The 27,549-nt window shown below is 52.2% G+C and overlaps 2 protein-coding genes across 7 annotated transcripts in view; both read left to right on the forward strand.

The window, feature by feature from the left end:
- Nucleotides 1-7,045, forward strand: part of Naa20a (N-alpha-acetyltransferase 20 A) — a 188,255-nt gene extending 181,210 nt beyond the window's left edge. The window contains exon 7 of the mRNA XM_076829422.1: nt 7,031-7,045. The gene's annotated coding sequence lies outside the window, so the exon portion shown is untranslated. The remainder of the gene's footprint in view (nt 1-7,030) is intronic.
- The window catches only part of LOC143377749 (uncharacterized), an 88,706-nt gene that overhangs the window by 51,733 nt on the left and 9,424 nt on the right, over nt 1-27,549 (forward strand). For 3 of the 6 annotated variants that reach the window (XM_076829407.1, XM_076829406.1, XM_076829405.1), the window contains 3 exons: nt 7,669-8,283; nt 14,364-14,504; nt 18,087-18,213. In XM_076829407.1, the coding sequence (XP_076685522.1) occupies nt 8,122-8,283; nt 14,364-14,504; nt 18,087-18,213 (430 nt within the window). In that variant the 5' untranslated portion in view covers nt 7,669-8,121. The remainder of the gene's footprint in view (nt 1-7,668; nt 8,284-14,363; nt 14,505-18,086; nt 18,214-27,549) is intronic. The other 3 variants (XM_076829409.1, XM_076829404.1, XM_076829408.1) reach the window with 1 other exon arrangement.

Raw genomic sequence — 27,549 nt, forward strand, 5'->3', positions numbered from 1 at the left:
TGGGAAGGATTCTAGAACTTCTTTCAACAGAACCAACTGAGTAGTCATAAAGATAAAATACGGAGAAATTTTCCTACAACTAATCGCAAACCTTTCTCTCCCTCTACCTCCAAGAACAACAGAGAACCCAAGTGATCGACGACACCAGAGACTCACGCTCCCAACTTCAAATCGTCCCAGGACCGTTCTGAATCGCGCTCCCGTTCATCAGGAGGGATTTAAACGGCGATAAAAAGCGAGGGGTTTTGGGAGACACTCGTTTCAACGTTTCCTCCCTCAGCTTCGAGAAAATCCGGCAATCCAGCCCGCGGCCGCTCGTCTGTCAGACGCAGCGAGGTTCGCGCGGATCGCGGGCGAACGCGAAGTGGAATATTCGCGCAATGTCAGATAGGGATCGATAGTTGCCAGTGGATGAATCTCGTCCTGGTGCTGTGTAATTTTGCTCGAGCCCGTTGCACTCGGTCGCGCAGTTGCGTGCGCACTTTTTCAGCGCCCTTTGTTCCTTGAAAAATGTAGGAACTCGGGGAACGTCCCGGGGGGCGGAAGCAAAACGAGGGGAAAAAAAAGCGCGTCGTTGGTTCGTTTAACGCGTCACGCGCACCCCTCCGCATTCTCTGGGAAATGCACTCTCACGCGCGTGCCAGAGCAAACCCTCCCCTCGTGGGTGCACACGCGGTCCTCCGCTTTCTTCTCGCTTTGAGGGAGATTGTACAGATCCGGCACGCACGGTCCCGAGCCATCTTACTCCCGAGGCCAGGGAGAGTCTCTTCGGCTCGCGTTTATCGCCTGATCGCGCGGAACGTCTGGTCGGTCGCGGCAAGAACAGAAACGCCGTCCTCCTTCCGAGGCACCGCTGTATCCACGCGCAACCAAAAACCGCGAGACGAAGGCGATTCTAGTGGCGAAGCGGGGTAGATACGTAGAAGATACTGGAAGGATTACACGAGAATATATGGGAGGTTAGAGGAGCCATTAAACGGTTCGCCAGAAACACCGTAAATAACGGGTGCCGTCAAACTTCTGGCCAAGTATCGCGGTATCTTCGCTTCTTTCTCGCCGCGCTGCTGGTAATTTATCACGATCCCTGAGAGTCGCCAGCCGTTTCGTCAGCGCGCTTTATCGGTCAATGAAAATAAATGGCACTGGGGAAAGCGCGCTTACTTACCAATTTCTGCTGCTCGGCGCGCTATCGTAATCAGCGTGAAGTTCGTGGAAAAATAATTTCCCCCGCTTCGTTTCGACCACCCGCCCAGGCGCACCGCGCGTTGACGCGAGCGGTTCCTGATTGCGGTGCCAGGCGGGCGAGGTAAAAAGAGGCGTGTAGCGGACGCAGGCCGCGAAACCTCGATCGTTTTGCACACAAAGGCGCTGCGTCGCCCCCGTGGCATTGTCCGCGGCTCTCGAGGCGCAGCTCATCTCCACCTTCCAGCCGCGTGTCCTCCTTTTTTTCCACTCCGTCTCGAGCACAATCGGTGACACTCTGAACCCTGCGGTTTCTCGCGCCTAGATACGCCGCGCTCCTCTACCGGTTTTCCTCGAAACACAGGCTTCCCTGTCGCCAGGAAACAATAGCAAAGTGTCCCCGTCCGAGGCAGTGTGTTGAAGGCGCAAAGTTTGCAAGGGGTTATTCGCCTCGCGGTCTCCCGTTTCACCGAGGAAGCTGGCGATCAGCCGAGTGTCGTGTTTCGTTAATCGGTTAGTGCTGTCTGGGGGGCGCAGACAGCGAGGATTAGGCGGGCGGAAGGCAGAAGCGGCCGTGAGAAGTGCTGCCTGGAGAGGAAAGAGCCGAGGGGGCGAGAGCTGGCTCCGAATCGAAGGACGCTACCTGTTACTCCTCTTCCTCCTCGTTATTAACGACACGGGGGCGAGGCAACGGCGATTTATAGTCGGTACAATTTATAGCCGCGGACCTTGAATTATATCTAAACCGTTACAGCCGGGGTTTCTTTAAAAAGTTCCATCCTCGGTTCATCCCTGGGCTTTTAAATAAATCCGAGAAGCTCCTCCCCGGCTCGGTCCAAGAGGTCGCGGCGGGTAAAAAGAGGAGCAGAGATTGGACGAGAGAGCGATGCGTTCTTAATCTCGGGGCCAGAGAGGTTATGAATTTAAATGGTCTCCCCACGGAGACGCCTCTAATCGGACACTTCCGCGCACCGAGAGAAAAATCCCCGTGTCATCGATCCCTGTCTCGCCACGTATTCATCATCGACCGCCTGTGCCGGGCCGGTGAAAGGTTGAGGCAGGTCCTGGACCCGGAGTGAAAACGAAGCCCTTCGAGCGCGATCCTCGCTAACCCTGCGAGTTTAGTGCACTGGCACCGTTTCAGGCCTCAACCTTCTCCCCTTTACGGCTCTCGGGAGGCCATCAAGGATTAGACGTCGTCCCTCCTATCCCAGAAATTAGGAGCCTGCTCCTTTGGATCCCTAAGTGCCCTTCAGCTACGGAAGCACGGGGAACACGGACGTCGGTATCGAAGGGAACAGCGTGTCCCTTCTAGCGAATCAACTCCCGCGGCCTCTTCCTTTAATGCTCCCTCTCGATTGACAAGTCGATTGATCCCCCAGCTTCCACTCTCTGCTCCCCAGACGCTCCCGCGACTCTCAGAGATTCTTTCCCCTATCACGGATCAAATATTTGTTGCGGCAGCCCCGATATTGCTGGACAGATCCGTCGCGGGACCAAATAACCAGCCCCGAGATCGCTGCTGAATATTTCACGGTAAACAGGGATAATGCATCGACGTCGATCCCGCTGGATTCCGCGCTTATTTACATTTCATAGAGCCATCGTAATAATCCCGTGGTATCGTCCAATGGATGCAACGCAGTTATCTGTCGGGAACGGGGGAAGATACTCGGCGACTCGTTTCGAGACTTCGCCTCGAGCACGCCTCGTCGTAGACAAGGACGCTCCAATTAGGGTCGTTTTCGCTGCGGTTACAGGAAAATCGTTTCAAGTGGGATAGAGTCTAAGAGGAAATACAATTTGCAGGGGGAAAAGACCGCAATGGGAAAACCCGCCCTCTGACCATCGATCTATCGATGTGTCTCCTCTACCAATGAAACATCCTCCACGTCCTTTGCCTCTCCACCTTCGATTTTCATTGCTTTAATCTGCCGCGTCATCGGCACGCTACTCGAAAACACCCACGCATCGTCGCTCCCCTCTGGGGTGTTTTTTTCGCCTCCGAATCTACCCCGTCATCGGGACCTTTTATCCTGCCCTCTTTTCCGCGTTTCGCCCACTGCTTTTTCCGTCCCGATTTACCGCGCAGGCTTCCATTACCTGGATTAATGCGGAGACATAACTGCCCGGGCTTTTACTCCGGCGTGAATTTTCATATATTTCGGGGGAGATGCGGGAAACTTTAATACACCGATAAGCCGCGGCTTTTCATCTCCTCGCTGGAAAAGCGTACGGCATTTGGAAACGCGCGGCACGTCCTCGCTCGGCCTCCTTCCGCGTAGCCGCTTTCACGTGGCGTTTGATTGTCCCCAGAGGCGCACAATATCATCGTCACGAGAATTATCGTTTCTATCGGGGCGAGCCGCGTGTCAGATTCCAGCTAAATACACTGCGCACGTGACGTTGATCGTCATTCTGCTGAGCGTTGAGTTTCCAGAGGAGATTGAATACGATTCTGCAGGAGGGATCGAGCCTGTTACCCTAATAACGGAGGAAATAAATGTCGCTGGCTGGGCGGGGTGTTATCCAGAGGGGCTTTCCGAAATTCCTCCATTCCCTGGCTTCGCTGTTAACAGTTAGCGCGGACGGTCTAAAGTCGCGGATCGTCGTTCGACGCAAATTGACAGAACGTCAGCTGGGCTGCGTTATCGTGGCGATAACGCAGCCACGTCGATGAATATTCAGAGAACCTCCCGAATTTCGCCAACATTTTCACGGGGGCGTCGATCCGGTGTCGGGGAACTTCAGCTCGTATGTTGCGACATTTTGACGGCTATAGAGGCTGTCAAACTCCTGCCACCGCGAGAAGAAACGTTGTAGGAAGCGTGACAGACAGCTGGCTCGTAGAAAATTTTAATTTAAACTACGTTACGTTAATCGAAGTAAAACGTCACAGCGTAGCTGTCTGGCTTGCGCCCGTGGAAATCGAGAAGCGGGGTCCAGCTTCCGTCGAAAGGGATTCGTAGTGTTCTTTAAACAGAAAAGTCGAATTCCCAGTAGGTTTTTTATTACTCAAAAGAAAACGTTCCATGTGCCATTCCCGTGCGATTGAAATCTCAGCAGCGATGCCACGTGTTTCTTCGCCTCTGCATAGCAATCGGACAGAGGGTCGTAATTTTCTGAGACTCCCACAGGGTCATCGATAGCTCGAGTCCTGCTGATGATTCCAGGAGATGGTCACAGGAATATGCTCGTCATACGAGATGCTTTCTTAAAGACAACGCGGCGTTCGTACGAAAGTGGATGAAACGGTGAGGTATATGCTCCTTATCGAAGCGGCGCATCGACCTCTTTCCAGTCGCCTCGGCCGCTCGAGATTTAGCCTCGATAACCGCACAGGAGAATACGGACTCCGCGAGTAGGAAAGAATAGCCACGGCGAAGTTCGGAGCGATAAGGAAACGATTAACAGTTCGAAAGCGGTGTTATCGATTCCGCGGAGGGGTTGCCGTGTTAACGACGGTTGCACGATCTCCCGACAGCTTTCTACAGCTCTTCCTCGCGGGTGCTAGATCCCTTGAGACAAAACCTTCTTGTATATTACAAATCATCCCCCAGATGAAGCCTCCGGACCACGAGAATTTATCCACATATCAACCCCGTCATGTAGCTCGTCCCGTTCTTCATCTTCCTGCAAATCTTGCCACGAATATCTCCCCTCGAGCCCACAGGGGATTAAATAAGACAACCTCTATTAGCTTGCCAAAGGCGTTCACCCCCACGCTTGCTCGCGCAGCAGAGATCCAAAACCCAAAGGAATCGGAAAGCAGCGGTCGATGTTCTCGCTCGCTCTGGTCGAGCACCCTCTGGCTTTTCTGGGTCGCGCGGAACGGGCTTAAGATACGGGGACAAGTTCGTCGAGCTCCTCCAGCGATCTTACTCCGCTTTATTTTTAGAGGAACAGTCGGAACCGATAGCTCCGCCGACGCCCCTCTGCTCCCCCTCTGCTTTTAATCGCTCTCGATTTCCGTCATTTCGTTGTTTCTCGACGCGCGAACGCCCACGCCCGCCCCACTATCGATTTCGGATACGCTCGCTTAATAAACGACGGTTACGTGCCGCTAAGTTCTACCCCTCTTAAAAATCCGCGGGTCCTTTCGCGTCCCATTTTTCAAAAACTCCGCGATATCGCCGCCGGGCATCTTCGGGGGACGAGATTCGATTAAGCTTTCGCCGCTTCTTATAGGGTGGTGAAAAAAACGCGAGAAAGAGCGGGTACAAACGTCGCAACGAGAAATGTGGTGTTTTAGGAGAAAATTATTGGCGGCGCGAGTTGCGTGGAATGTGTGGAGTATGTGGAATACCACATTCGGGAATTTAGAAGGCATTTCACCATTTTTTATTGTTCGTTTGCGTACTACTTTGAATTTGTACTCCTCCCAATTCCACACTCACAAAAATCTGCTCCGTCGACTCTGGCTTTGGTGAATACTCGAGCCTCGCGGGCAGGGGAAGCTCAATTACTCGGGACCTGAAAGCAGGATAGCTCCATTCCATTCGAAATACTGGAGATAGTGGATTCAATAACAAAGATTCCAGCGCAGCATTGTTGGGCGTATAATTTTCCGCTCAGCTATACAAATTGTTTACTGCGTTAAATGCTCCAGCCTTGCTCTTTCGTTAGCTTCTTCTTCCAATATATCCACTAGCGTTCTATTCTCCATTAAATAATTCCATCAGCCCGATACAGTAGTCCAGAGAGAGTTACAAGCATCGATCCTATCCCCAGCCATGGGACAGCCTGTGAAGGTAGGTTTTCCTATACCTACGCGATTGGACGCAGCGTCAGGAACTTCAAAGTCGATTTTCTCGAAAATGAAGCGCGATATGAAAAAAAGTTACTCTTCCTTTCCGACTCATAAGACGTAAATAAGTCGAGAAAAAGGAATAAAATTTTTTGATATTGCGCTTCAATTTCGAGAAAATCGACTTTGAAGTTCTTCACGTTCCGTCCAGTCGCGTATAGGAAAAGCTACCTTCAGATCGAATCCTTATGGTTCTACCACAGACGTCCTTGCTTATCCCGAAGCTTCCTCTCGAACGTGTCTGAAGCCTTTCACGGAGGGATTAATAAAGCGATTGCTCGGATAAAGAAGACATCTGCCGGGCAATATAATCGCGAGCACGGCCCGCGCAGACGTCGATCGTTAAAACTGTAATCACCGTTGCAACGATGATCGTCGCCGAGGCGGCGGGCGTGCAATAGTCGCAAATCCTCGCGGTAGATTGCATTCAGGCACGGAGCCGAAAATGAAGGGTGAAACGAGCGGGGCGAGTCGCTAAAGCGGCCACTTTCGACTGTCGTTCTCCGCGAATGAAAGCTCCGCCGACGAGGGACGCGAGGTATTCAGCTTTTCACGAATCCTCGGCACTCGTCCTTAACGACATTTCGCCGTGAATTTTTCATTAGGCGAACTTACTTCATCCCCCACTTTGCTCTTTCCCCAATTACTGCAATACCGTTCCTCAAACGTGCTCGAGGAACGCGCGACTGTTCGCGAGAAAGTTTCGCTATTCAAAGGACTTTCCTCGAGCATTTGTCGGCGACATGTTCCTGACGATCTAGCGATTGACCAGTGAAAACCAGCTAGTCTGTAGGAGAGGCGGTGGCGTGAAAGGACGTCGGAGGACGACCATAAGAGCGTGCAATTTTCGTTGACGTCGTCGGCGGAAATTGCGCAACGTAGTCGAGATTACAGAGTCTCGATGGTGTCGTTGGGTGGGCATTATGTAACGACCCCGAAATTCCCCGTGCAACGATCTTCCTCTGTCGCGAGCGCTCCGCGCTTTCAGGATCGAGAGCAGAATTACTTACCATTCACCTACTGTGCGCGAGGACTGTAGAGAATTGGCAAAGCAGCGCGTCGAATCAATCCCCATCGCCGTTTTCCCTTTGCACCGGGTATTCAGCTGGGTTATAATTAACGCCAGTTGCAATAAAGCTGATAGTGGTGGCTATGCCGAATCGGGCTCCCTTTGCCCACGAAACTCGATTCGCCCCTATCTTCCGTAGGAAATGGACTCGAAGTTTAGCAGTTTACACAGGCAGGGGGGTATTCTTGATTCCCTTTCGTCCGGTATTTAGTTCGTTGACCACTTTTAGGTAGAGTAATAGCGATTTACGGACTGCCAAGCGCAGAGGGCACGAAACACCATGAAATCTACTTAGTTTCACGTCGCAATGGGGGTGTCGGCACGGGACAACGGCGGGTGTTACAATGAGACCGCCAGCAACGATGCAATGATGCAACGGTGCAGTGAGCAGGCACGCGAGTTCGCGTTTTAATTGGCAACCGTAATGAAATGTAACGCGGATTCTCCGCGCGAGCTTTCGCCGTGGACCGTCGCTCGGGTGGGCATTATTGCACGCGCGGCTCGAATCGTTAATTATCACCTGTGCGATTCGTTTCGACTGGCCATGGCTCCGTTCCTCCCAGACGCCTCGACGCGTCTCTAACAGCCAACCGTTTCTCTGACATTCTAGAGTACCGTGGCGAGGCTGTGCGTCTTGTCGCATGCTAGTCTCTGCGCCCAGACCAAGTGAGTCGTGCTAGACCGAGGGGAAGCACGAGCAGGATAAAGAAAGAGAGGGCGAGAGCGATAGAAAAGACAGGGGAGAAAGAAGGAAGAGGGTGAAGTCGGGAAAGCGAGCGAGCAGCAATTAAGTTTCGGTTACTGGAAGAGAAACGCGACTCCGCGAAAAACGTCTGCCGGTCGTTAATTAATCCAACGAGAATTAACGAGGTCTCTGGGGCCGATGGAACCGCGACGACGCGCGCCTGGACGCGAGAGAAGCGGAGATCGCGCCGCGCTGGCGAACCGCGAGCGTTACTAGCCCGACGCGGAAGGTGGGCGCGTCGCGTGTTCCAGCAACAATCGCTGTCCAGTGCCCGTGGACGATCGTACCAAGAGAATCGCGAGACCGCCGGCGCGCACGATGCTGGCCTGCGTCTATCCGTCGGAGAGCTTCAAGTCGAAAACGGTGACGGTGAAGCTCCGCCATGGCCGCTCCAAGAGGAAGCAGAAGGTCCTCTCTGTCAGGGAGAGGGACGCAAAGGAGCAGGAGTGCGGCGAGAAAGCTAAGCACGGGAGCAACGAGGTAAGACCCTTTCTTTTCAGCCACCCGTACCTGTGCGCGGAAATCTCCAGTCGCGAAAAACTTGCGGCCCTTGATGGATTCTCTTCGTCAACACCCCTGTAACTTTAAGCGTCGTTATATTCGTGCCGTTTCTTTCGTTGCGTCTTTCATAAAGCCTAGGATGGCACGCTCGTAGCCACCGTTTCTGATCCACGAGGATGCTAATGATTCCACTTGGCTGATTCCGTTTTGCAACCTCTGCGCACGCAGCGGGAACTGGGGCTGGCAAGAGACGTTCATTAGTTATTCTCGATAAAACGGTGGTACCATCGCGAGAGACAGGGGTGAAATACGCGTGTCATAGTTTAGCGGGGCTGCATCGGTTGGTTGGCCAAGTAAATAATAGTTAGGGCCACTTAAACTGTCGCGAGATAACTTTGTAAGGCGGTCGCTGGAGCTGGGATTGCCCCGCGGGGATTATTTCGATGAAATTCCCTTGGTATTTATGCGTTTCCCTGGGAAAGTGTCCCTACCGCGCACCGTCGGCCACGAATTCCCTTAATTACCCCGGCGAAATTACCGTGTTTGGCTCTCGTCCAGAGCCACGCCACGTTTATTACTGATAGTGGCGGCATTTATCGTCGAAAGTAAAATTGCTTTCGTCGCTCGAGGGTCACTGGCAGCGAGGAAAAACGCTCGTTTTCGCGCCCCGTCCACGATTCCGCTTCCTTGGAAACGTCTTGTCGGGGAAACGGGGCCACGCTGCCCCGCCGAAGGCAACGAAACTGCACCTTGTTTTTCGAAGTCGTGGGCGAAGCTGTCAGAAACTCGACGGGGGAAAAAATATTCCCCTGGCAGGAGCTGGCTACCCTTTCCTCGCCTTTCATCTCGCTCCTCGACGTCGGTTCTTATTTCCGTTCTGCGCCGCAAAGACCAGCCAAATGCCTAAAGCGTTTTACCGCATCCTAACTTTTAACTCGCTTGTTAGACGGACGCTGACTGCGGGATTCTTTTCCTCAGCCCTGCGTCGAGCTTGAAACGATAAGGGTCAATATGCTTCCCATTTCGGGGGGCTTAGGTCATCATTCCTGTCCGCTTCGTATTTCCACTGGGGATCGCCAATGGACACCTTCGGAGGAAGCTACTGGTATCCTTCGTTTACCCCCGAGCCGAAGTTCTGATCAGTGAATCGCGAGTCTCAACTAGAAGATTACGAAATTACCATTCCAGTGGCGTTGAGATTAGTGCAGCTCGGAGTTCCGCGGAACTCGATAACCAACTGGAACTGTGCACGGCATAGGACTCGCCAAACTCGCGGAATCAACAGACGCGGTCGCGTCTGGAAGCTAATTCCCCCTTTCCCTCTAGCCATAGGCACACTGAGCGATCGTGTCTCTATACACGAAAGATAGCGAAATTGACAGGTCGTCGCAGCTATTTTAGCCTTATAATCTTATTTTATGACATAGCACCGGTGTTTTTACATGATTAAGCGAATCAATTTTTTTTTTCGAACCCATATGTCGTTTTACTTAATGTATCGAGCTATTTGTCTAAAAGATATAAGATTTATTCTGAATTAATAGTTATAAAAATGATACTTTTAGGATTACGAGTTATGACGTCACGTTTTCCTCCTCTACTTGACGTCAGTAGGTGTCGCCTCGAAAGCATAATTTATAAATGTCACTTGGCTGTCATTCAACCATAACCTGCTAATTGTTAACATTTTTGAAATGTCACGATGGTAAAGATCTCGCGCGATAGCGGCGGGAGGTTCATAGGAGGCAAATTTTTGCAAAAGATTCAACAAGACATTTTTAACAGAAGATGTCCCTCTTATAAAAGTTTTTGTGTCAACTACAGGCCTCGCCCGTTAATGTTACTAATTGCTCGATATCTCGAGTTCTATCGATCATAATTAATAATAAATTGTACTGGGCGGTTAGTGTAAATGTTGTTAACATTATTTGTCATTGCAATAGCCACTGGAATATGGATTACCGAACGAACGGGACCATCTGCCACCGTAATCCTATTTCGCCATACAGTGAGCAGAACCGATCTGCGATTGTAATCCCATCCTGAATCGCCTGAACGCGCTCATTATAAACCTACCCGCTCGCGAATCCACCGATCAACTATCCTCCTTATTCACATTTTTCTCGTTCCACGTGTATTAACGGGTCTATTAATATCCCCGGATACTCCAAGTTAATTGGTCTTAACGGTCGGAACCCCTCGGCGTGCGCCGTTCCGCTTACCAGACTGTATAGAGGGGAATCGACTTAATTCAGAGCCTCCTTTTCTTCGCGTCCGCGCGTTTCCCGCGAGCACGGCCGTTCCAAACAAATGAATAAATAATGATCCGGGGGCAGAGATTGAGGTGGACGGCTGGGAATGCAGCAGCACGCCAGGAATGCAATATCGAATGTCGTAAGAAGCAGCCGAAATTGGCGCGCGACCCCGCGAATTATGGGGGTGCGAGCAGCTGCCCTTGGAAATAGACGCCCCGCTGAAAATTGCTGGCGAACCAACCAGCAGGAAATTAGAATACTTTTCCTCCGAAGAAATGGAGCGTCGCCACTGTGATTTTCATGGTTTTCAGGCCACGGGGTGTCGCATCCGTGCGAAGTGAAAGAGCAGGCGAGTCACCACCCCTCTAGATGGTCAAGAAGCGACTGTACCCAACTAATTTTCGAGGCGACTTCCTCCGCACGCCGTTCCCTCGTCCATTCTAGGGCTGCTCGCCATTCCTCAGGGCTAGCAATCTCTTGGCCAGCAATCTCGCTCGCAGCGCGAGGCAACGGGACCAGCACGCGCGTTCACCGTTCGGAATCCATCGAGCGCTAAAAATATGGAGGAGCCAGCTCTCCCGTATAAAAATACTGTAGCTTTTCACGGGCAAATTATTCGCCGCGAAGCGTAACCAGCCCGAAAGGATTCTTCGCGCGGAGCCTCTGGGTTAAGGAACAGAGGATAAAGCCAGCAGTTTCAGCTTCTCCGGGAACAGGAACGAACGTGGCTACCAGCAGCGATGAAAATGGCGGGGGCTCTGCTTCAGGGAATATGATGTTTTAGCGGAAAATATTCCCCCCGAGGGGTAGGATGGAAGGAAATTATTGGACGCGAAGTAACACGGAGCTCGACGGGATCTAATATAAATCCCCGAGGTAAGAATGGAAGTTTTGAGTCGCGACAGGGCTGAGCGCGGCTGAACACGGCTGCCTGTAAAAAATAGGAGAACGCTGCTTCCTATCGATAAAATCTTCTCCCAGGAAGAGATGAAATTATGCAATGCAGTGCTAGGAGCTCGAAGGGATTTAAAGGAGATCCCTTTGAGTTAAGACACTGGAAGGTCCAGTAGAGATTCCCAACACCTTTTGGAGATGAATCCCTGATTGAAAGTTGGAAAGATAACGGCGGGTAAACGCAAAAGTTTTGTGCTGCATTGGACTACGAGCCCCACACGTGGTACAAGATCGCAGTCGTGGTCTTGCATAGTCGTGAGTGGATTAGGTAAAGCGTAGAGCAGAAATCTCCGCGTTTATCTAGCAGAATGCAGCTGACAGTGTAATAAGATCGCTGGAGCCACGTCGCGTGTCACTTGGTGGCCCGTTTTCGCGCATCCTTCATAATTCACGCGCGGAAAGGAGCCGCGCGGAAGCAGGCCAGATTGAAAGCATCCCCGGATCGTTTCCTTCGCCTCGATCCCACCGCCTATGTTTATTTACGAGCAGAGAGGACCGACCGGGCCGAGAGAAACTGGCGCGCTCTCTTGGCCAGTCAGGCGCGTTTCAGCGCGAGGAAATTTGTGGGTTCGAGGGAGCCGCGCTGGAGAGCCCTCCTCCCGCGGTCTTGTACCCGGATCGAGTATCTGTTATTTATTCACCCTCCGGGTACTTTATTGCTCGCGCTCGGTGCACCTCGCTGCTCCGATTTCAATCCTTTTTCCCCTTTTGGGCTGATTAAGCTTGGAAGTCGGCGCAACCGGTCCGCGCTGCAAGGTGTTGCTCAGCTGTCTGCAGCCGAGCGAAATCCGCGCGCGGCTCGAACTTGATCCCCTCGGAAGTTTTTAAAGCACCGCGGAGACGAGGATGGTGGGAAGTTCTAAGGACGTCACTTCTGTGATCGCTAAGATTTTCAGTGTTTCAGCGGTGGAGACGCGTGGTTGACGTTAAAGACGTGCAGCATGCGCGTTGTTCCGGGGAAAGATTACTAGGAGGAATCTATGTTAAAAGTGGGGCTCAATCTTTCGGAACTTGAAGCCTGGAAGATTGAAGAAGGTATCAGGTGGAAGGTAATGGAATTCAGGGGAATAAAGTTGTATCAAAATCCTGTAAGAGTCGCCGGCCAGAAAGAGGAAGAGGAAACAGGAGAAGGAAGTTTCCTCAATTTTCTGGCCGCGAGTCATCCTCCACAATGGAGGCTGTCTCGTTCCCCGGTAATTACCCAGCTCGCGCAAAAGAGTTTCGCAACTTTCGCCGCGAGCAGAATGTAGCCAGTCAGTAACGCTTGCGTCGATTAAGTCAATAAGCTTCTCTCCTTAACGATCTCCGCAGTAGACGCACTCGGAGCATCCTTGGAAGCGTCTGACAAAAGCCAGCGAAGCGTCCGAGATTCCCTGGTCGCGGATAAATCCCCGGTAGTGGTGGGTGTTAGAAACCAACCTGCAATTAATACTTCACCCTCGTCGGCGACCGTTGAACCGCATGCGAACATAGAGAATCGAACGTGCCGAGCTCCGCGGGCAGGGGAGCGGAGAGGGATTCGCGATAAAACGCGCGTGTTCGTTGTAAATTATAAATTCTGGAGGTGGTTCCGCGGTTCATGTTGCGCCAGCTTTCGCCCCAGGGAAGACCCAGGATTAATTTGCACGCGGGGCGAAGCGATAAGCTCGGCCAGGTGTACGGTGGCTCGGACTAGGAGCGATTAGGACGAAGGAACTCGTCCTCCTCGGGCCCGCTCGTTATCTGGGTTACCGGTGAGCGCGCTTCACGTTTCGCGTTCCACTTTCAGCTGAATCTGGCCGATTTATCGAGCAGAAATTTTATCTCCACGGATCCCACTGCCGCCCATCTGGCCAGCCAGCCGTTCGTTAAGGAGAACGCGTGGGAGATTGAAATTTTAATGGAGGCCGCGTGCTCGGGATCCAATTCCTTCGATACGAGCCCCAGGGTACGTTTAATTACGAAATTGCACCTTCGTGATAGGGAAACGGGACGGCTGAGCAAACGGTTACAATAAAAGCTTGATAGACGCCGGCGAAACGCTGATGGGGGTCTCTTTGCCCGGAGACCTTGGCGAGGGCATCTTTTTGTAATCCAAGCACTCTGTAAGCTAGATCTGAATCTGACGAGCGTTCGTTCGATTCCCATTCGATGGGATTTCTGGGACTCGAAGAGACGCGGTGCCAGGAGGATCCGTCGCTCGGCGGCTTCCCGTTGACGCGCGCACGAAGGTTACCAGGAGTCCTTGTCGCTGTGGAATTCGAAGGGCCAGGTCGGCCTTGGGATTCTACTTGGTATCGGCGGCCGGTCCTCTCCAGATGGTGCACGAGGTCAAGCAAAAAGAACTGCGAGCGCTCGCGAGTCCGGACCTACCACTGTCCGTCTCGCTTTTTCTTTTCTCCTGCGTTACGCCGCTGCAGCCCCTTCCTCCGTTTATTCCATTTATTTCATTTGTTCTCGCCGGCGAGTCGCGAAATCGCGTAATCCGCCGGGATTCTCTCTCTCCTCCCTGTGCGCCCGCCTCGGTTGCGAAATGCCAGGCTGACATTTAGAGCGCTCTTGCCTCCCGCGACATCGACCAAGGTACCATTTTATTGTGCAACCCCGATTATCACGCTGCTGCATTGTCGGAGACGAGTCTCCTCGGGAGATTCTGGTAACTGCTCAGCTGGGAAGCTGGTGCTTTTCAACTGGGCGAGCTGTGGCAGTCCATTGGGGTACCTCGGAAAAAGGGCCGGCGTGTTAAGCTCGAGTCGCGGATAGGCTGAATAAATGTCAGCTTGCATGGTGAATGCGGACCACTTCGATGTACATACATGCATACAGATATTTGTGACTGGTTTCTCTGATGTTCTGTTGATTTCGTTTCAGTTACCAGTGGGCGGGGGTGGTGCTGTGCTGGTGCTGAGCGAGCTTGAAAGCATGGCGGCCAGGCAACAGCGGGAAATTGCCCAGCAGAGGCGCCTCCTGGAGCAGAGAGAGGCCCGTCTAGCCGTGCTTCGAGGCGCACAGGTGAGAGAGAACCTAGCCCAGCCCAGTCCAGCCACCTAAACGCGGAAATCACTCTGGAAATTGCTCGACAAAGCTCCAGCGATGTCCCTCAGCCTTGCTCCACTCCCTCGATGCGTATTCCGCCCGCCGATCAACCCCGTTTCCGTCATCCCTCGACCGTACAGACGCGTCTCGCCAATCCAATTGCTTCTGCATCCACTGGTCAGTCTGGTTCCCTCAAACCCAGCTTCTGAACCACAGAAAGTTCTAAAACGTTCCAAGTCGTTCTAGACTTCATCAGAGATTCAAGGTCCGATTGATACTAACACGATCGCTGTTCTAACCATCCCGATCGAAGACGGGAAACTGGGCCACAAAATCCCTCGACGTCCCCTCGATTTCCATCGAGCATATTGTGCCCAGTGTATCTCGGAATCCCCGGCGAGGACTGAGCTTCCGTCCAGCAAGGATCAGAAAGACCGTGGTCATGAATAATTCAATGTAATGACGGACTCGCGGACAGTTTATGCCTATTATTGGCCGGATAACCGTCGGTTCCCTTCAGCCCCGTCATCCCGCGGACGATCCTCATCGCCGATGGTGAATGGCCACCGGCGTAGACCTCGCGGTGGCATCTACCGTGGGCAATTTAGAGCGAAGTGCAGACACCGAGGGCTTCTTCATGACTCCGCGTTCGAGTCCTCGTGACCGTGTCCCAACCGTCGGGTCGTTCCTGGTGAAATTCTAACGCGCCAGCTCTGCCCCTAGAAATTTATCGCCGCGTGTAATAATGCATAATCGCTGGCCCGAGCAGCGGCGGATCTCGTAACTCTCGATTAGAAGCTCCGAGCGCAGAGAAGACCTCGGTGGCTCTAAATTGCGCCTGGGTTAGGTCCCTCAGCCTCTGCCCCTTCCGAACCGTGTCGTCCCGCTTCGCAACGACGCACCTTGTGCAAATCTGCTTAGGAAGCTAGGCCGGACGGTTTACGGCTAGTCGTGAAACAACGCTTGATTCCTCGGTGACGGTTCTGTGTGTCGTAAATGGGCGTTCAGCTGCGTTGGGAATTTTAGAAGTCGTGTTTGCTCGCCCCGTGATTTACGAGGGGTCGCGGTCCAGGAGAGAAGAAATTCAGACAGCTTTGCAGGTGCTCGATGCCCGCGCGGAGCAGCGAATATAATCGCGCGCCATTGATGAGCCTGCTGTGGCTCCGACCGCGTCATTCACTTCCGCGTGACGCGCGAAAACCGAAGCGTCGGCGAAAAATACGCGCGAGGCCAGTCAGTGTACCTACCGTTAGGTTGACCTTGCAGGCTGTGACCTTGGCCTTGAACACGTTGCAACGTCTTTCGCGTGGAGGAACGCGTGGATCGATTATGCGGGATCAGGAACCCTCGTAACAGGGACTCGCAAAGGAGGGTGGCTAAAGGTAGGCTTACCTATACGCGACTGGACGCAACGTCAAGAATTTTAAAGTCGATTTCCTCGAAAATGAAGCGCGATATAAAAAAAAGTTACTCTTTCTTTTCGACTCCTAACAAGTAAATAAGTCTAGAAAAAGGAGTAATATTTTTTGATATCGCGCTTCGTTTTTGAGAAAATCGGCTTTGAAATTCTTGAGTGCCTAAGGCGCCACTAGCGGGACTCCAAAGGTCTCAAGTTCAAGTTCCAGCGCTCGAGTTCCTACAATTATACCGCGAAACAGAATCCCTAGACCCTAGAGTCTAGAATCTAGACCATTCCACTAGTGCATCTCTGAATCTTGCAAGAATAAGCATGCGGCTGCATCTTCTGGAGGACTCTCGCCTCTAGTATATTCCGTTCGCTTGAATTTGGACCACCGAATTATTAAGCGGGACTTAATCGACGCTGCCGCTCGATTCGCTTAGCCTGCACCCTTTCAGGAGCTACTTAGTTGAGCGAAGCGCCAAGGCCCCTTGTCCCGTCTACTTTAACCTTCGCCGAGTATGTGGAGGATCCTCGGGGGTAACGAGCTCAGTGTCTCCTCTCGCACGATATTAAGGAGATTAAGCGACGACTGCGATACCTACTCTCTCTATATCGAGTGGGTCGAGTAATCTCGGGCTCGCTGATACTACTGGCTGATCGCGTTATCCCGTGGCAGCGGGGGACTTCAACGCTTCATCCCGTCGCGAGGAAAACTAGCCGGCTCTATTTAAATGAACTTCCCAGGGAACTGGCTGCGCCAGTTTCTCCGACGCGCGTCGAATTAGCTGACCGCTAATTGCTCGAGCAAAAACCAATCGGCCAGAGTTTTATGGCTCGTTAGCGCGTGTCTTCCGCGTTGGAAGAACGGCGAGGGGCAATCACGACCGGCTCGATGTTGTCTCTCTAAATTGCTAGACGGTTGCTTGCGTGGATCGAGGGAGGACTCTGCGAGGAACACGCGACTGGTACCGATTGCGCTTGGGAAGCTTTCAGACTTTGCCGCGCATTGCAGTCCAGGAAAATATCACCTATTTCTGCTTTGTTTCTTCGTCGCGGGAGCCAACGACCTCCATCAGCACATCTGGATAGAGAGCTCGCTATAGGAACAGTAAGAAGCGAAGATACGCGGAAAGTGACGCGCCCAGGATCTCTGGCGAGCTCGCGAACGTCTCGACGTAATAGTAGATCCCGCGACAGGCAGGATTTCCGAGGACCTGAAAGACCTAATCCTCCCTGGTACGGCTCTATCTCGGGTACGGGAGCACATGGGAGCTCAATACCGAAGATGGAAAGTTCCATTCAGCCTCTGGCGAATCTTACGTCTGCTCCGTTCCGCCCCGCGATGGGGAGCAGCTTCTCCCTTAAGCCGAGGGGACTTTTTAACGACCGACAATGCCCCTTGGAAACGAAAGGAGATCTTATTTTCCGCGGTGAAAGGCTGCTGGTAATTTCGACGGCTGGATTGCTGGACTCGGGTCAACTAATGCCCCTTGAGCTTCTGCAACCCTCGTCCCGTGGTAGATTGGAGCGGAAATATGTCCGTGCCCGTGTCGCGATAGCCAAAGACACGACGCGATTGTCTTCTCCCTTCCCTCCTTGGAATCTAGTGGCGGCAAGAGATTCCGAGAGGGAGAAGCTTCGAGGATCGGTAACGAGCGAAGTAAATGGCTCCCGAGCGTTTTGGCCGCGTGAAAGCATCGAGAAAGAGGAGAGTGGAAGCATCAGTGGAGTAGAAGAAAGAGTCGTTAGAGTCGCCGAAGGATTGACTTGGGGTGCATACGTAGGAATTTGTAACCCCGCGAGGGAGATATTCGCTCGTCCCTTGGCAGCAAGACTCTCCACCATTTTTGCAGCAATTTAGACTGTTGCTGCTTCGTCGAGGAGGCTGGGAGAGTCGCCGTGCCATCGGGGAAGGGGTCTCGTTGGTCTCGTTTCGGGGTTGACCCTTTCGCGAGTCGCATTAATAAAAAAGACAAGGCAAACTGAGCCGGGCTCGTTCTCCAGCGTAATGTCATAGAGAGGGACAAACGGGTTCCCTCTTATTCGGCTTGAAATATTCCGCCACGATCCTTTCTTCCGTCCACCTCCTCGTTAGGCCGCATTCACGTTGGCCCGTCGCGCTCGTCGTGTTCACCAAGCGCTGTTTACTGTTTCAGGAGCCAGCACAGCAGGACAAACTCGCCAGATTGAAGCACAGGCTGGACCAGCAACAAAGCAAGCTGAATCGGCTGCGATTGCTCAGGTCGCAGACCGACCAGTCACGTGCCAACAACGCCACGCTCAGTAAGTCGATTAACACACCTCGCATTGCTCGCAGCTTCTGCTGCCCCGCGATCGCGTTTTTGCCCTCGGAATCTCAACTACAAATTCAAACTATCAACGCGATCTATTCAGCGATGGATTCTGGTTGGAACTTCCAACGAAACGGGGCTCCTTTCTTTCCAAATTCCACGAGAAAGCCCGCAATCCCCTTTAAACCGTTCACCGAGGGCGCGCACCACTTGGTCCAGCGCAACGTGCCTTTGAAACGAGCGTTGACAAACTTCGCTAATCCAATTCGCCGGGGTCCAGACTCGCAGCGTGTGCGGTGCTCGAAAGTGAAAGTTGGATCCTGGCGCGGGCGCAGCGAACAGGAGGCAAGGAAATAGCGGAGGGCCAGCCGCGAAGGGGTATAAAGAGGAATTCTCGTTGGAAACCCTTTTGGTGCGGGCACGTGGAATATCGATATCGCTCGAGTCGGACAGAGAGAAGGAGGCGGGCGCGGTATCTCGACCACGTCCGTGCTCGTCCCTTTTCCGCGGCGAGCAACACGTCCGCGCCAGGATCCGCCAGGATCCCCGTAATTTCGAGTAAGATCGAACGCCTCGTAAAAGGATATCGAACGACCGCGCGACGGAATATACTAGACTTCAATAAAGATTTCGCGGGGAATAGCGAGCCCCATCCACGCTGATGGCCCTCTTGGACGCGGCTGCTCTCTGGATCGGCGATGATAAATCGGCCTATTTACGGCGTCGACCGTCGGCTCCTCCTGCCTTCTGGACCCGAAACCGATCCCCGAGGTTCGCCCGGATGTAAGTTATCTGAGATCGCGCGGTTTTAGGTGCCGTTACGCGGGACGCCGGACGGTCGTGGTCCTCCGCGAGATAGCAAGAACGTGGATTTTAATCTGGAAACCGCTGGGACAGGGCGTGCATCGTAGCTGAAGATTAGAGAATTGGCGCGTGGTGTCAGCTAACAATCGCCGGCTTTTACAACTTGGAGTCGCTGCGACTCGCCGTTTCTCGAATTCGCGCGTGCAAGCCGTGGCTCGCGATAATACTCCGTTCCTGAACTCTGTTTTCCTTTTAAACACCGCGCTCGCATAATTATAACTCTGAGCTAGTATCTCCGCCACTCGAGGCTTCCGAACATCATCTAACTTGGAGTTTGGCACCCCACCAAGCCTAGCATAACGCTATCGCATGTGGAGAAAGCATCGCTCGTTACCAAGCCCGCTTCTCGCCACCCCGTGCCGAGGGGTGAGGCTATTCGAACGTCTCTCGTCTCCACTGCTCCGACACCGCCTTGGAGACGTCACTCCCGCTGTGCCCGTTATCTGCGGGAATTTTCGTGCGCGCAGGAGGATAGGTCTTTTATCGAGTTCCTCGCGCTCCATAGACGGCGAAGTCGCGACTCGCGGGCGTGTAGGGATTGGAGCGGTGAGATGTGCAATCGAGCGATAGTTCGCCGGGGGTTGTAGGCGCGAGGGGGAGGACGGAGGCAGAACAGGACTCTCTGATCGCGTTACGCCCCCGGAAATTCGCGTAATCTATTTCCTATGGAGCGTTGGAGCTCGTCTCGTCTCTTCTGCTCGTCAATAGGGCTCGTTCCAAACCGTGAAGGAAAGTTTCCTTCCCAGCCGAGGAGTTCCTCCACTTCCCTCGGCCCCGCTTAGTTTCTTCGCGGCGCTTCCTTTTATTTCCCTCCCATTGTCGCGATCCCGCGACTCGAATACGTAATTATAACGCGGCTCGGCTCCATCTGGACAGGAGTGTTGCTCGGGGCTCCATTGAAGGGGCTCGAGGGGCCGCTGGAAAACAAATCGAAGGGATTGATTCCTCTGCTCCTCTTACCAGCAGCCGGGGTAATTGAGTTCCGGCCTGTCTGCGAATCATAGCTGCGGCCTGATTGCGAGATTGCTTGACAAACGGTTCGCTGAAGCTCTCCTGCATCCGAGGATTGATCTCCGGAGCGTGAAACGGGGGTGTGGCTCGTTCCACGTGTGTAAATAAGCCGCAGTGTTCCTCCACCCCCGTTCCACTATTCTACTTGAGAATTCCAGTCCACTGTCCCGGCTGAATATTTCGAGCGTTCGATCGCGGCAACGTCCTTTCGCCCACAACCAACCCGCGCACCTCTTTCGTATCAAGGAACAGATTGGCCGTTTCGCGCACTTTGAAATTAAGGGGACTAGGCAGTCGGATCGCTCGAAAATCAACTATTTTTTTGCGAATTAATTACAAGGAGATGAACAGAAATTGTGACTAGTACTTTTGGGTAATGTTTATTAATACTATAAACAGTAAAAAAAAATTATTTCAATAATATATACGTATGTATGACAACGCTACAGTCATCTGATGTGTAAGCGTTTTTTTCCGGAGTCGCTGTAATTTTGCAGTGCTTCTGGCCGTAATAAATTGAATTGTGACCTGTCCTTTGAAATTAAAACTTGGTCTGGTCCCATTCTGCCCTGAACCTATTGAAAAGAAAAAAAATCAAGATTGTACAAATGGCGACCTTTTTGGCTGTAAAATCCTTAGTTTTGCAAATTTTAACATAAACCAAACGGCATTTTACTGAGGAAGGGTGGTACTTTCGAAAAATGCAATAAAAAATCGATTTTCTGACTGCCTAATTCCCTTAAAAATGTTATCCTGCCACGAAGGAACATTTCCTAAATGAAACACAAGCTTCCCAGCAGAAAATTTAAATCCGACCACGAGGATACTCCCGATAGGCAGAACTCTCCTCGCTGGGCCATTTTTTCTGTAATGAATGCTCGAGGGCCTAGCCGAAAGCGTCGCGGTCGCAATCCTCGTAATCCCGCCGTTTCATGCACGGTGCGGTTTATTTTAAAAATCCCCCGAATTAAACGGCAGGTCGATGGTAGCGCGCGCTTTAATTAAAGGTAGCTTTCCCGAGGAGCCTCCTCCGTTTCGACAGTGGAATTGGGTATGTAGGTTGAATAAATTTCCCTTTGCTCCAGTCCACCATATCCCTCTGCGCGACTTTTTCCCCCGATCCCTCGATGTTTCGGACATTACAGAGGAACACGCTCGTCCATCTCGCGCCGTTGCGGCCACATCCGCGCCAAAATGTTTGTGGTAGGTAGCCTCACCACCCCGCGAGCTCTCTCCTTTCGTCGCAGACGCTGCGGGATTTCATTTCCTGGCTATTGCTGGCGACGCTCGAATTCTCGGAGCCGGGAGGGGTTGGGGGGGTGGCGGATGAAAGGGTGAACGGAAGGCGAAGGAGCCGGCGGTGGTTGCTCGCACCCATTCGACGGCGGCTGATATGACAGAAGTTGAGAAACGGGAAGCAGGTTCGCCTCGCGTGAAGATGGACCCGGCGAGTCGTTCTTTGAAGGACTGTGTTTGCCTGTGGCTCTCGATAGCCACCCCCGTGCCTGTCCGCGACTGTAGGCCTCCAACTGAACGCGCTCGTTTTCGAGAGGCACCGTCCGCTCGCGTGGAATCAAAGCCACGAGTTGTCTCGGGCGACGGGTAACCCGAAATTCCAATATTAAATCCGATATCTAATTTGCCAGCGAAGCAATCCTTTGACGCCGTTTAAACGCGCGAATCCATGCAGAAATTCTGGGAACGGCGCGCGATCACGTCCCAATTTTAAACGAAATACTTGCCTACCTCGTTCCAGAGTGACTCGGGCGACGAAATATGCTAGCAACCCTGCAAAGGAGCGGGGATTGATTATTTCCAGCAGATTCGTTTCCAGATCCGAGATCTGGGTTAGCCTCCGCTCGGTCTTAATAACGCCGAGGCCGGGTCGACGGCTGGCTGCCGGTGAAAACGTGGAAAAAATTACGGGGAAAATCGAGTCCGGGCGTAATTTAAATTCTCGCGGGGGTCAAGGGGACCGGACGCGAGCAAACAGTGGGTGGACGAAAAGAAGGCGGATGAAGGGGAGAGGGTAAACGGCGGCCTTTGCTGGGACGGTAACGAGCGATAATTTCGTGCGCCTTCCCAGGGGCTAATTTCCCATCCCCCGTTTCAGCAGAAACCTAGCTTCTGGATGAGCAAGACGAACGGCGGCCCGCTGAGGCGCGCGGGGTAAACCTTCGCAGCGATTTCGGATTCTTTGAGGTCGCTATAAATCTTCCCCCTCGTTTACCCGATTAATATAAGAGATAACAGGGGTCCCCCTCGATGTATGGGGTGTCTGGGAACTCTCCTACGTTGGGAGTCACCTCCTAGCCCGCTCGCGCTCCGCCGGGAGCGTTGCCGAGCGTTGCATTGCCACCGAGCGGATTATCGTCGCGAAATTCGATCCTGAGTTACGGCCGGCGAGTAAACACTGGACACACGCGTCCCTGGATAATTTCCCGTAATACCGTAATAACAACGCCCACGGCGATAATCCGTTTTACAGGGGAATTAAAAGAGCCGCCAATCCGCTGCGAATCGCTGCCGATCGACCGTATCGCGCAAATCCAACGAATGCGCGTTCGTTTTTTCGGTCATCCCATTGTGCATTCCGAAGATTCAATTAGGTACTCTTCATTTGGGGGGAATGTATGGAAACGGTCTGGAAGCTGGGGGTGTATATAATTCATTCCGGATAGTTTTATTGAAAGAAACGTTAAGTGTTTCATCGTTAATAGATCCGTTCGGCGCGGCGAATGTATTTATAATCGAGCCATAAATCTCGAGTCTCTGCGTCATTATCCGCGACGTTCCATTTCCATGAAATTTTAATATAATCGCCTCGTGTAGCTGCAATCCTGGGCGAGTTGGCACGGTTTAGAGGAGCGCTTCGGGCTTGATCTGGTTTCAGCCACGGTTCAAAAGCCGAGGCACCCTTTCACGGGATTAAACATTTTTTCCCCAGCCGGACTTTCGCCATTATCTCTTCGGTGGCAGCCAGCGGGGGGCTCCGATCGAAAAACTTCCGACACCTTGATTCTCCTCCGATTCGAAGGGAATTTTTAGCCGGATTGCGCGAGGTCTGGGCGAGAAACGGTCCCGAGAGAGTGCCAGCTTCTGTCAGACTTTGAGAAACATTAATAATGACTTCGCGCGTCGAGGCATCGACGGGGGGGGGGGGGGGCTCGCTTAAATTATTTAAACGCGTAATGGATGCTGGAGGGGTGGCTGTCGATAGCTCGCTTCGATTTAGATGCAAGGTGGATAAATTTTCACGCTCCGATACCAAGAGTTTCCGTTCCATCGTTTTCGTATCCAAATGATTTAAGGAGGATCGCTTTCGAAGCTTAATTCGCAGAAGATATTCGAGTGACGTTTACACAGATCCGAGGCTTCGGATCCTGCTCGAGGCTGTCGGGAGTGCGGCTCCACGGCTGCGAAAGCGTGTACCGTTTCTTCCCGCCGTTCGAGGGAGAAAAAAGAGATTCACGCTCGAATATTCGCTTAATTAACACCGTCCAGCTCGCCTCTCTGCTTCGTCTTCGTCTTCTTTTAATTGCGCCTCTAACGAGCGAACGCTGTATTTTTAATTTCGCTCAGTGGAGGGGAAAAAAAAGTTGGAGGGCGAATATCTATCCCAAAGCTCCGCGGTTGCATATCCGTCGCCAATTAGCGATTACGCGCGGCAGCCTTGCAATTATCGGCTCGCACGCGTTACTCCCGCCGAGTCACCTCGGTCCGCCGCTCTCAGGGCATTTCTGCTGGCCGCGCACAATGCCCGAGGAAAATATCGTTCCTGGGAGGACGTCCAGTAACCACGTTTCCAGCTTCCTTCGCACGCGCTGGCTAAATCCCTCGAACTGGGTTAACGCAGCCGTGACCCCCTTCCGATCGCGAGATCTCTACGAGCATGATCGAGCATTGCCAGGCAATGCTTGCACGCCAGAGGCAAATGGGGAACAGACGAGGAATTAGAATAGCGCGATCCGTATGCAGCCTTTGCTCCGTTGAGAAGGAGAAGGAAATTCTTCTAACGCGAGTGGTTCAAGGATTACATTAGGATCGACTGTGCTCGATCGTATATCGAGCTGCTCCGAGATCTGCAAGTCAAAGAAGAGAAGATCCTCGAGACAGTGTCTCCATACGCGAAGCGTAGCGTTTCCAGGACCCTTTTCTTCTCGGCGCCTCATCTTGGATCCCGCGTGGCTGCTTCGTAGGCTCTCCCGATCGGGAAATCTCGTTTCCGCGGGAAATGGAGGCTCAGGGTGACTGAGGGGGCGAGGTGGGCCTGCCCCAGAGGAGATAAAATCGAAGGGGATTTTATATTCTGTACCAACACGGTATCAACCGCCCATTGTACACAGTGATCCAGATTTCGAGGTTGAAAGGGTTGGAAACTTCCTTTGACCTACGATTAATGCCTTCTAAACCGCTTGGAAGCAGTTGTGGCAGACTCCTGTAAGGAAAACTTTTCTAATTCCATCTGAAAACCACTGGTTTCCGAGCGACGAACAATGTGACGCCCTCGGAGGAAGAAGAAAGTTGAAAGTCGCGTTGGAAAGCGTAGCCTTTGGCAGGCTCCCTAGCAGCGATCGGTCATCGAAATTGAATCGAGGAAATCGTTATTGCCCACGAAGTTCGATCGCGCGGTTGCAGGAGTTCGCTCGAGAGGGAAGTAAAACAACGATTTCTCCGGGGAGGCGGGAATGCAGGTTTTTCGTTGTAACCATCTCGGTCGAGTTGACGGCTTTCGAGCGCTCGGAGATTCCTCCACCGGCAGCTGAGAGCGCGGAGGACCCGCTCCTTCCACGGGAACACGCGGGGAAACTTTGCGAGGACGCTTGGGTTCGCCGATATACGAGTTTTCCATCTGGAGATTTCGTATTCACGACGGAGCAGGCCCTCCTCTTCGTCCTCCCAAGTTTCGCGTTGTTCCACGGAGTACCACCCTACCCCTTCACTCGGTATCTGATTCCTTCGAACGCCTCGGTTTTATTCACGGTTTTACGATCGACGTGGAAAAAGTGCTTTTCGAAGTCGTACAGGCGCTGTCTCGAAACTGTTGCTGGTTTGACGAACGGTGACGACCACTGTCACGAGCTTTCTGTTTCGCTGCGATTATTAAAGGGTCCATTCTACTTTGCCGATTTTCATGAATTTTTTTTCAAGAACTAATGCACCGATTTTAATGTTTTTAATATTTCTAAAATATAATTACAAATGTGTGGATTTAAATCGCAATGTTTGTGCCCTAGTGAGAAGAACAGAGGCCCTCTGTGGAAGCCCTCCTTAGCATTATAGTGGTCCTAAAATGATAAAAATGGAATGACTATGTCCTATAGAGGTGTACGCATAAAGTTGACTAGGATCATCCAGGTATCGAAAAAAGTTTTTATTCCATCCACAAAAAACATCGAAAATTCAGAACTTTTTCTTTACATATTTTGGAAATATGAAAAATACGATTCTATACAGTAAGAAATAATAAATATTTTAAAAAAAACATTAAAATCCGTACATTAGTTAAAAAAAAATCATGAAAATAGTCCTCTTGTCCGACCGGCAAAGTATATCAGTTCTGTCAGTGTCAGTGACCTGCGGCCTTCCAAAACCGGGAAACGATACTATTTAATTTTTAACACACACACTGACGACAATGTGTGAATCCGCCTTTACTAGAACAGGAACCGAAGGAGAGGCCGAAGAGGAAGTCCAGAGGCTCGCCGAGCAGAAATTCTTAACCCTGCAGCAATCGCACCTATCCTTGTCACCCGAGAGATGCGAGTATTCCTGTGAAACGTATTAAACGACTATCAGACTGAAAGAAGAACAGCATTACGCAGAAAGGTACTAGGGCGGAGAAATATTCGGAATCCTGCAACTCCCAACGTGGCTTTGAAAACAAGAGAGGAGCAGGGTGCTCGACCCGCGATCACTCGAGGGTGAATTATGAAAAAGTGAAAAGCCAGTTTCCGCGGTCGTGTGCCAAAAGGATCCATATGCCAGGCGTAGACGTGTAAAACGCGGTGTCAGCGACAGCGGCGGACGGAGGCGTATCGAGTCTCGGAAGCGTGACAGGTCGCGACGAACGAGATCGCGTCTGAGCGGCTCTGCATCCAACAATCCAGCAGTCGTCTATAGATACCCAGAATTCGATAATGGGATTCTAGGTCATCGGACAATAGCGTGCCGCGACGATACATCATCCTCTAGGAGATTATGGAGTCGGAGCGTGTGCTCGGCCCGCGCCCGCTCCTCGGCATCCGCGACCGGTTAATTTTAGCGAACACCTCGCGATCCACTGCTGGATGGTAATTTTAGCTGCTTGATCGATCGCGCCTGTGAATAATTGAGCGATTTTTAAGAAGGTTCGCGACTCCTCGCCTCGAACTCGTAGTTAAACTCGGAGGCTCGCGGGAAGATCGGTTGCCCGCGGAGTTTAAAGATGCCAGGGGGTGCGGCCCTATTAGAAGCTTCGCTTGGATGCCAGACAGATACAGCAGCTTTTTTCCAGAGAAAGATTCGAGACTTCTGTGGAACGGTAGTTGCTTCCAGAAACTCCGCGGGGCTTGCAAAGTTTTCTTTAGCCCTAGAAAGTTTCCTGCTAGGGTGCAAGGGGGTGTTTCGAATTTGAAAGGCTATTCTTTTGTCTCCTTTTCTTTTTACAAGTTCCCTTGACTCTTCGCCCCTACCATCCCCTCTCTAATACACTAATACACCCTCTTCTCCCTCCTTCTACGCATCACCAACCCTCTTCATTAGCCCCTTGACCCTTAACCACTTGACCCTTCTTCGTTATCACCTAGCCGCGCCATACATCTCCCCTCTGCCCGAAAAATTCCATTTAATCTCGTTCCCTCGCGATATTACCCTACGGAACACCTTCCCGGCAGCCTCTTAATGAAAGCAACCCCCTTCACTCCTGCTAAATACGTTCGATCGCAGGAGGGGCCTCGCTTTTCCTCCACTTTTTCTCTCCTTTGCCGAAAAAAGCGAGAAGCCTCCTCGAGTGGCGAGGAACTAGGCTCCGGCCGTCGACGAGCACGAAACGGCCACTTCTCGACGGTCTAATTGGCTCGTATCTGGAATTACGACGGCGTGGGGGCCGTTTATTCCGGAAGGGCCCAGCAGCTGCGCCGCGTCCGAGGCATGATTTAATATGCATACACCGCGCTCGCGAAATCGATAATCACCCGGCGGCCGGTGACCACAATGACACCGTAAATCAACCCCCAAACCGATTAATAGAGACCCTTTCCCGCAGCGGGCCGGAAGAAGGCGAGCGAGCGTTAATTATTCGCTGTGTTCGATTCCCCGCATTTGTTGCTCGTAATCAACGCTCCGCTCCCTCGAGCGCGAAATGCCGGCAAAGAAACGCACCGCGATAACGCAAAACGGACCGTGAAATCGCGGAAATCGATTCGAAAACGACTCTGAATTTGTTCACCGGCGTTAACCGCATTTGCGCGCC

Source organism: Andrena cerasifolii, chromosome 16 (assembly GCF_050908995.1).
Source record: "Andrena cerasifolii isolate SP2316 chromosome 16, iyAndCera1_principal, whole genome shotgun sequence".
NCBI lineage: Eukaryota > Metazoa > Arthropoda > Insecta > Hymenoptera > Andrenidae > Andrena > Andrena cerasifolii.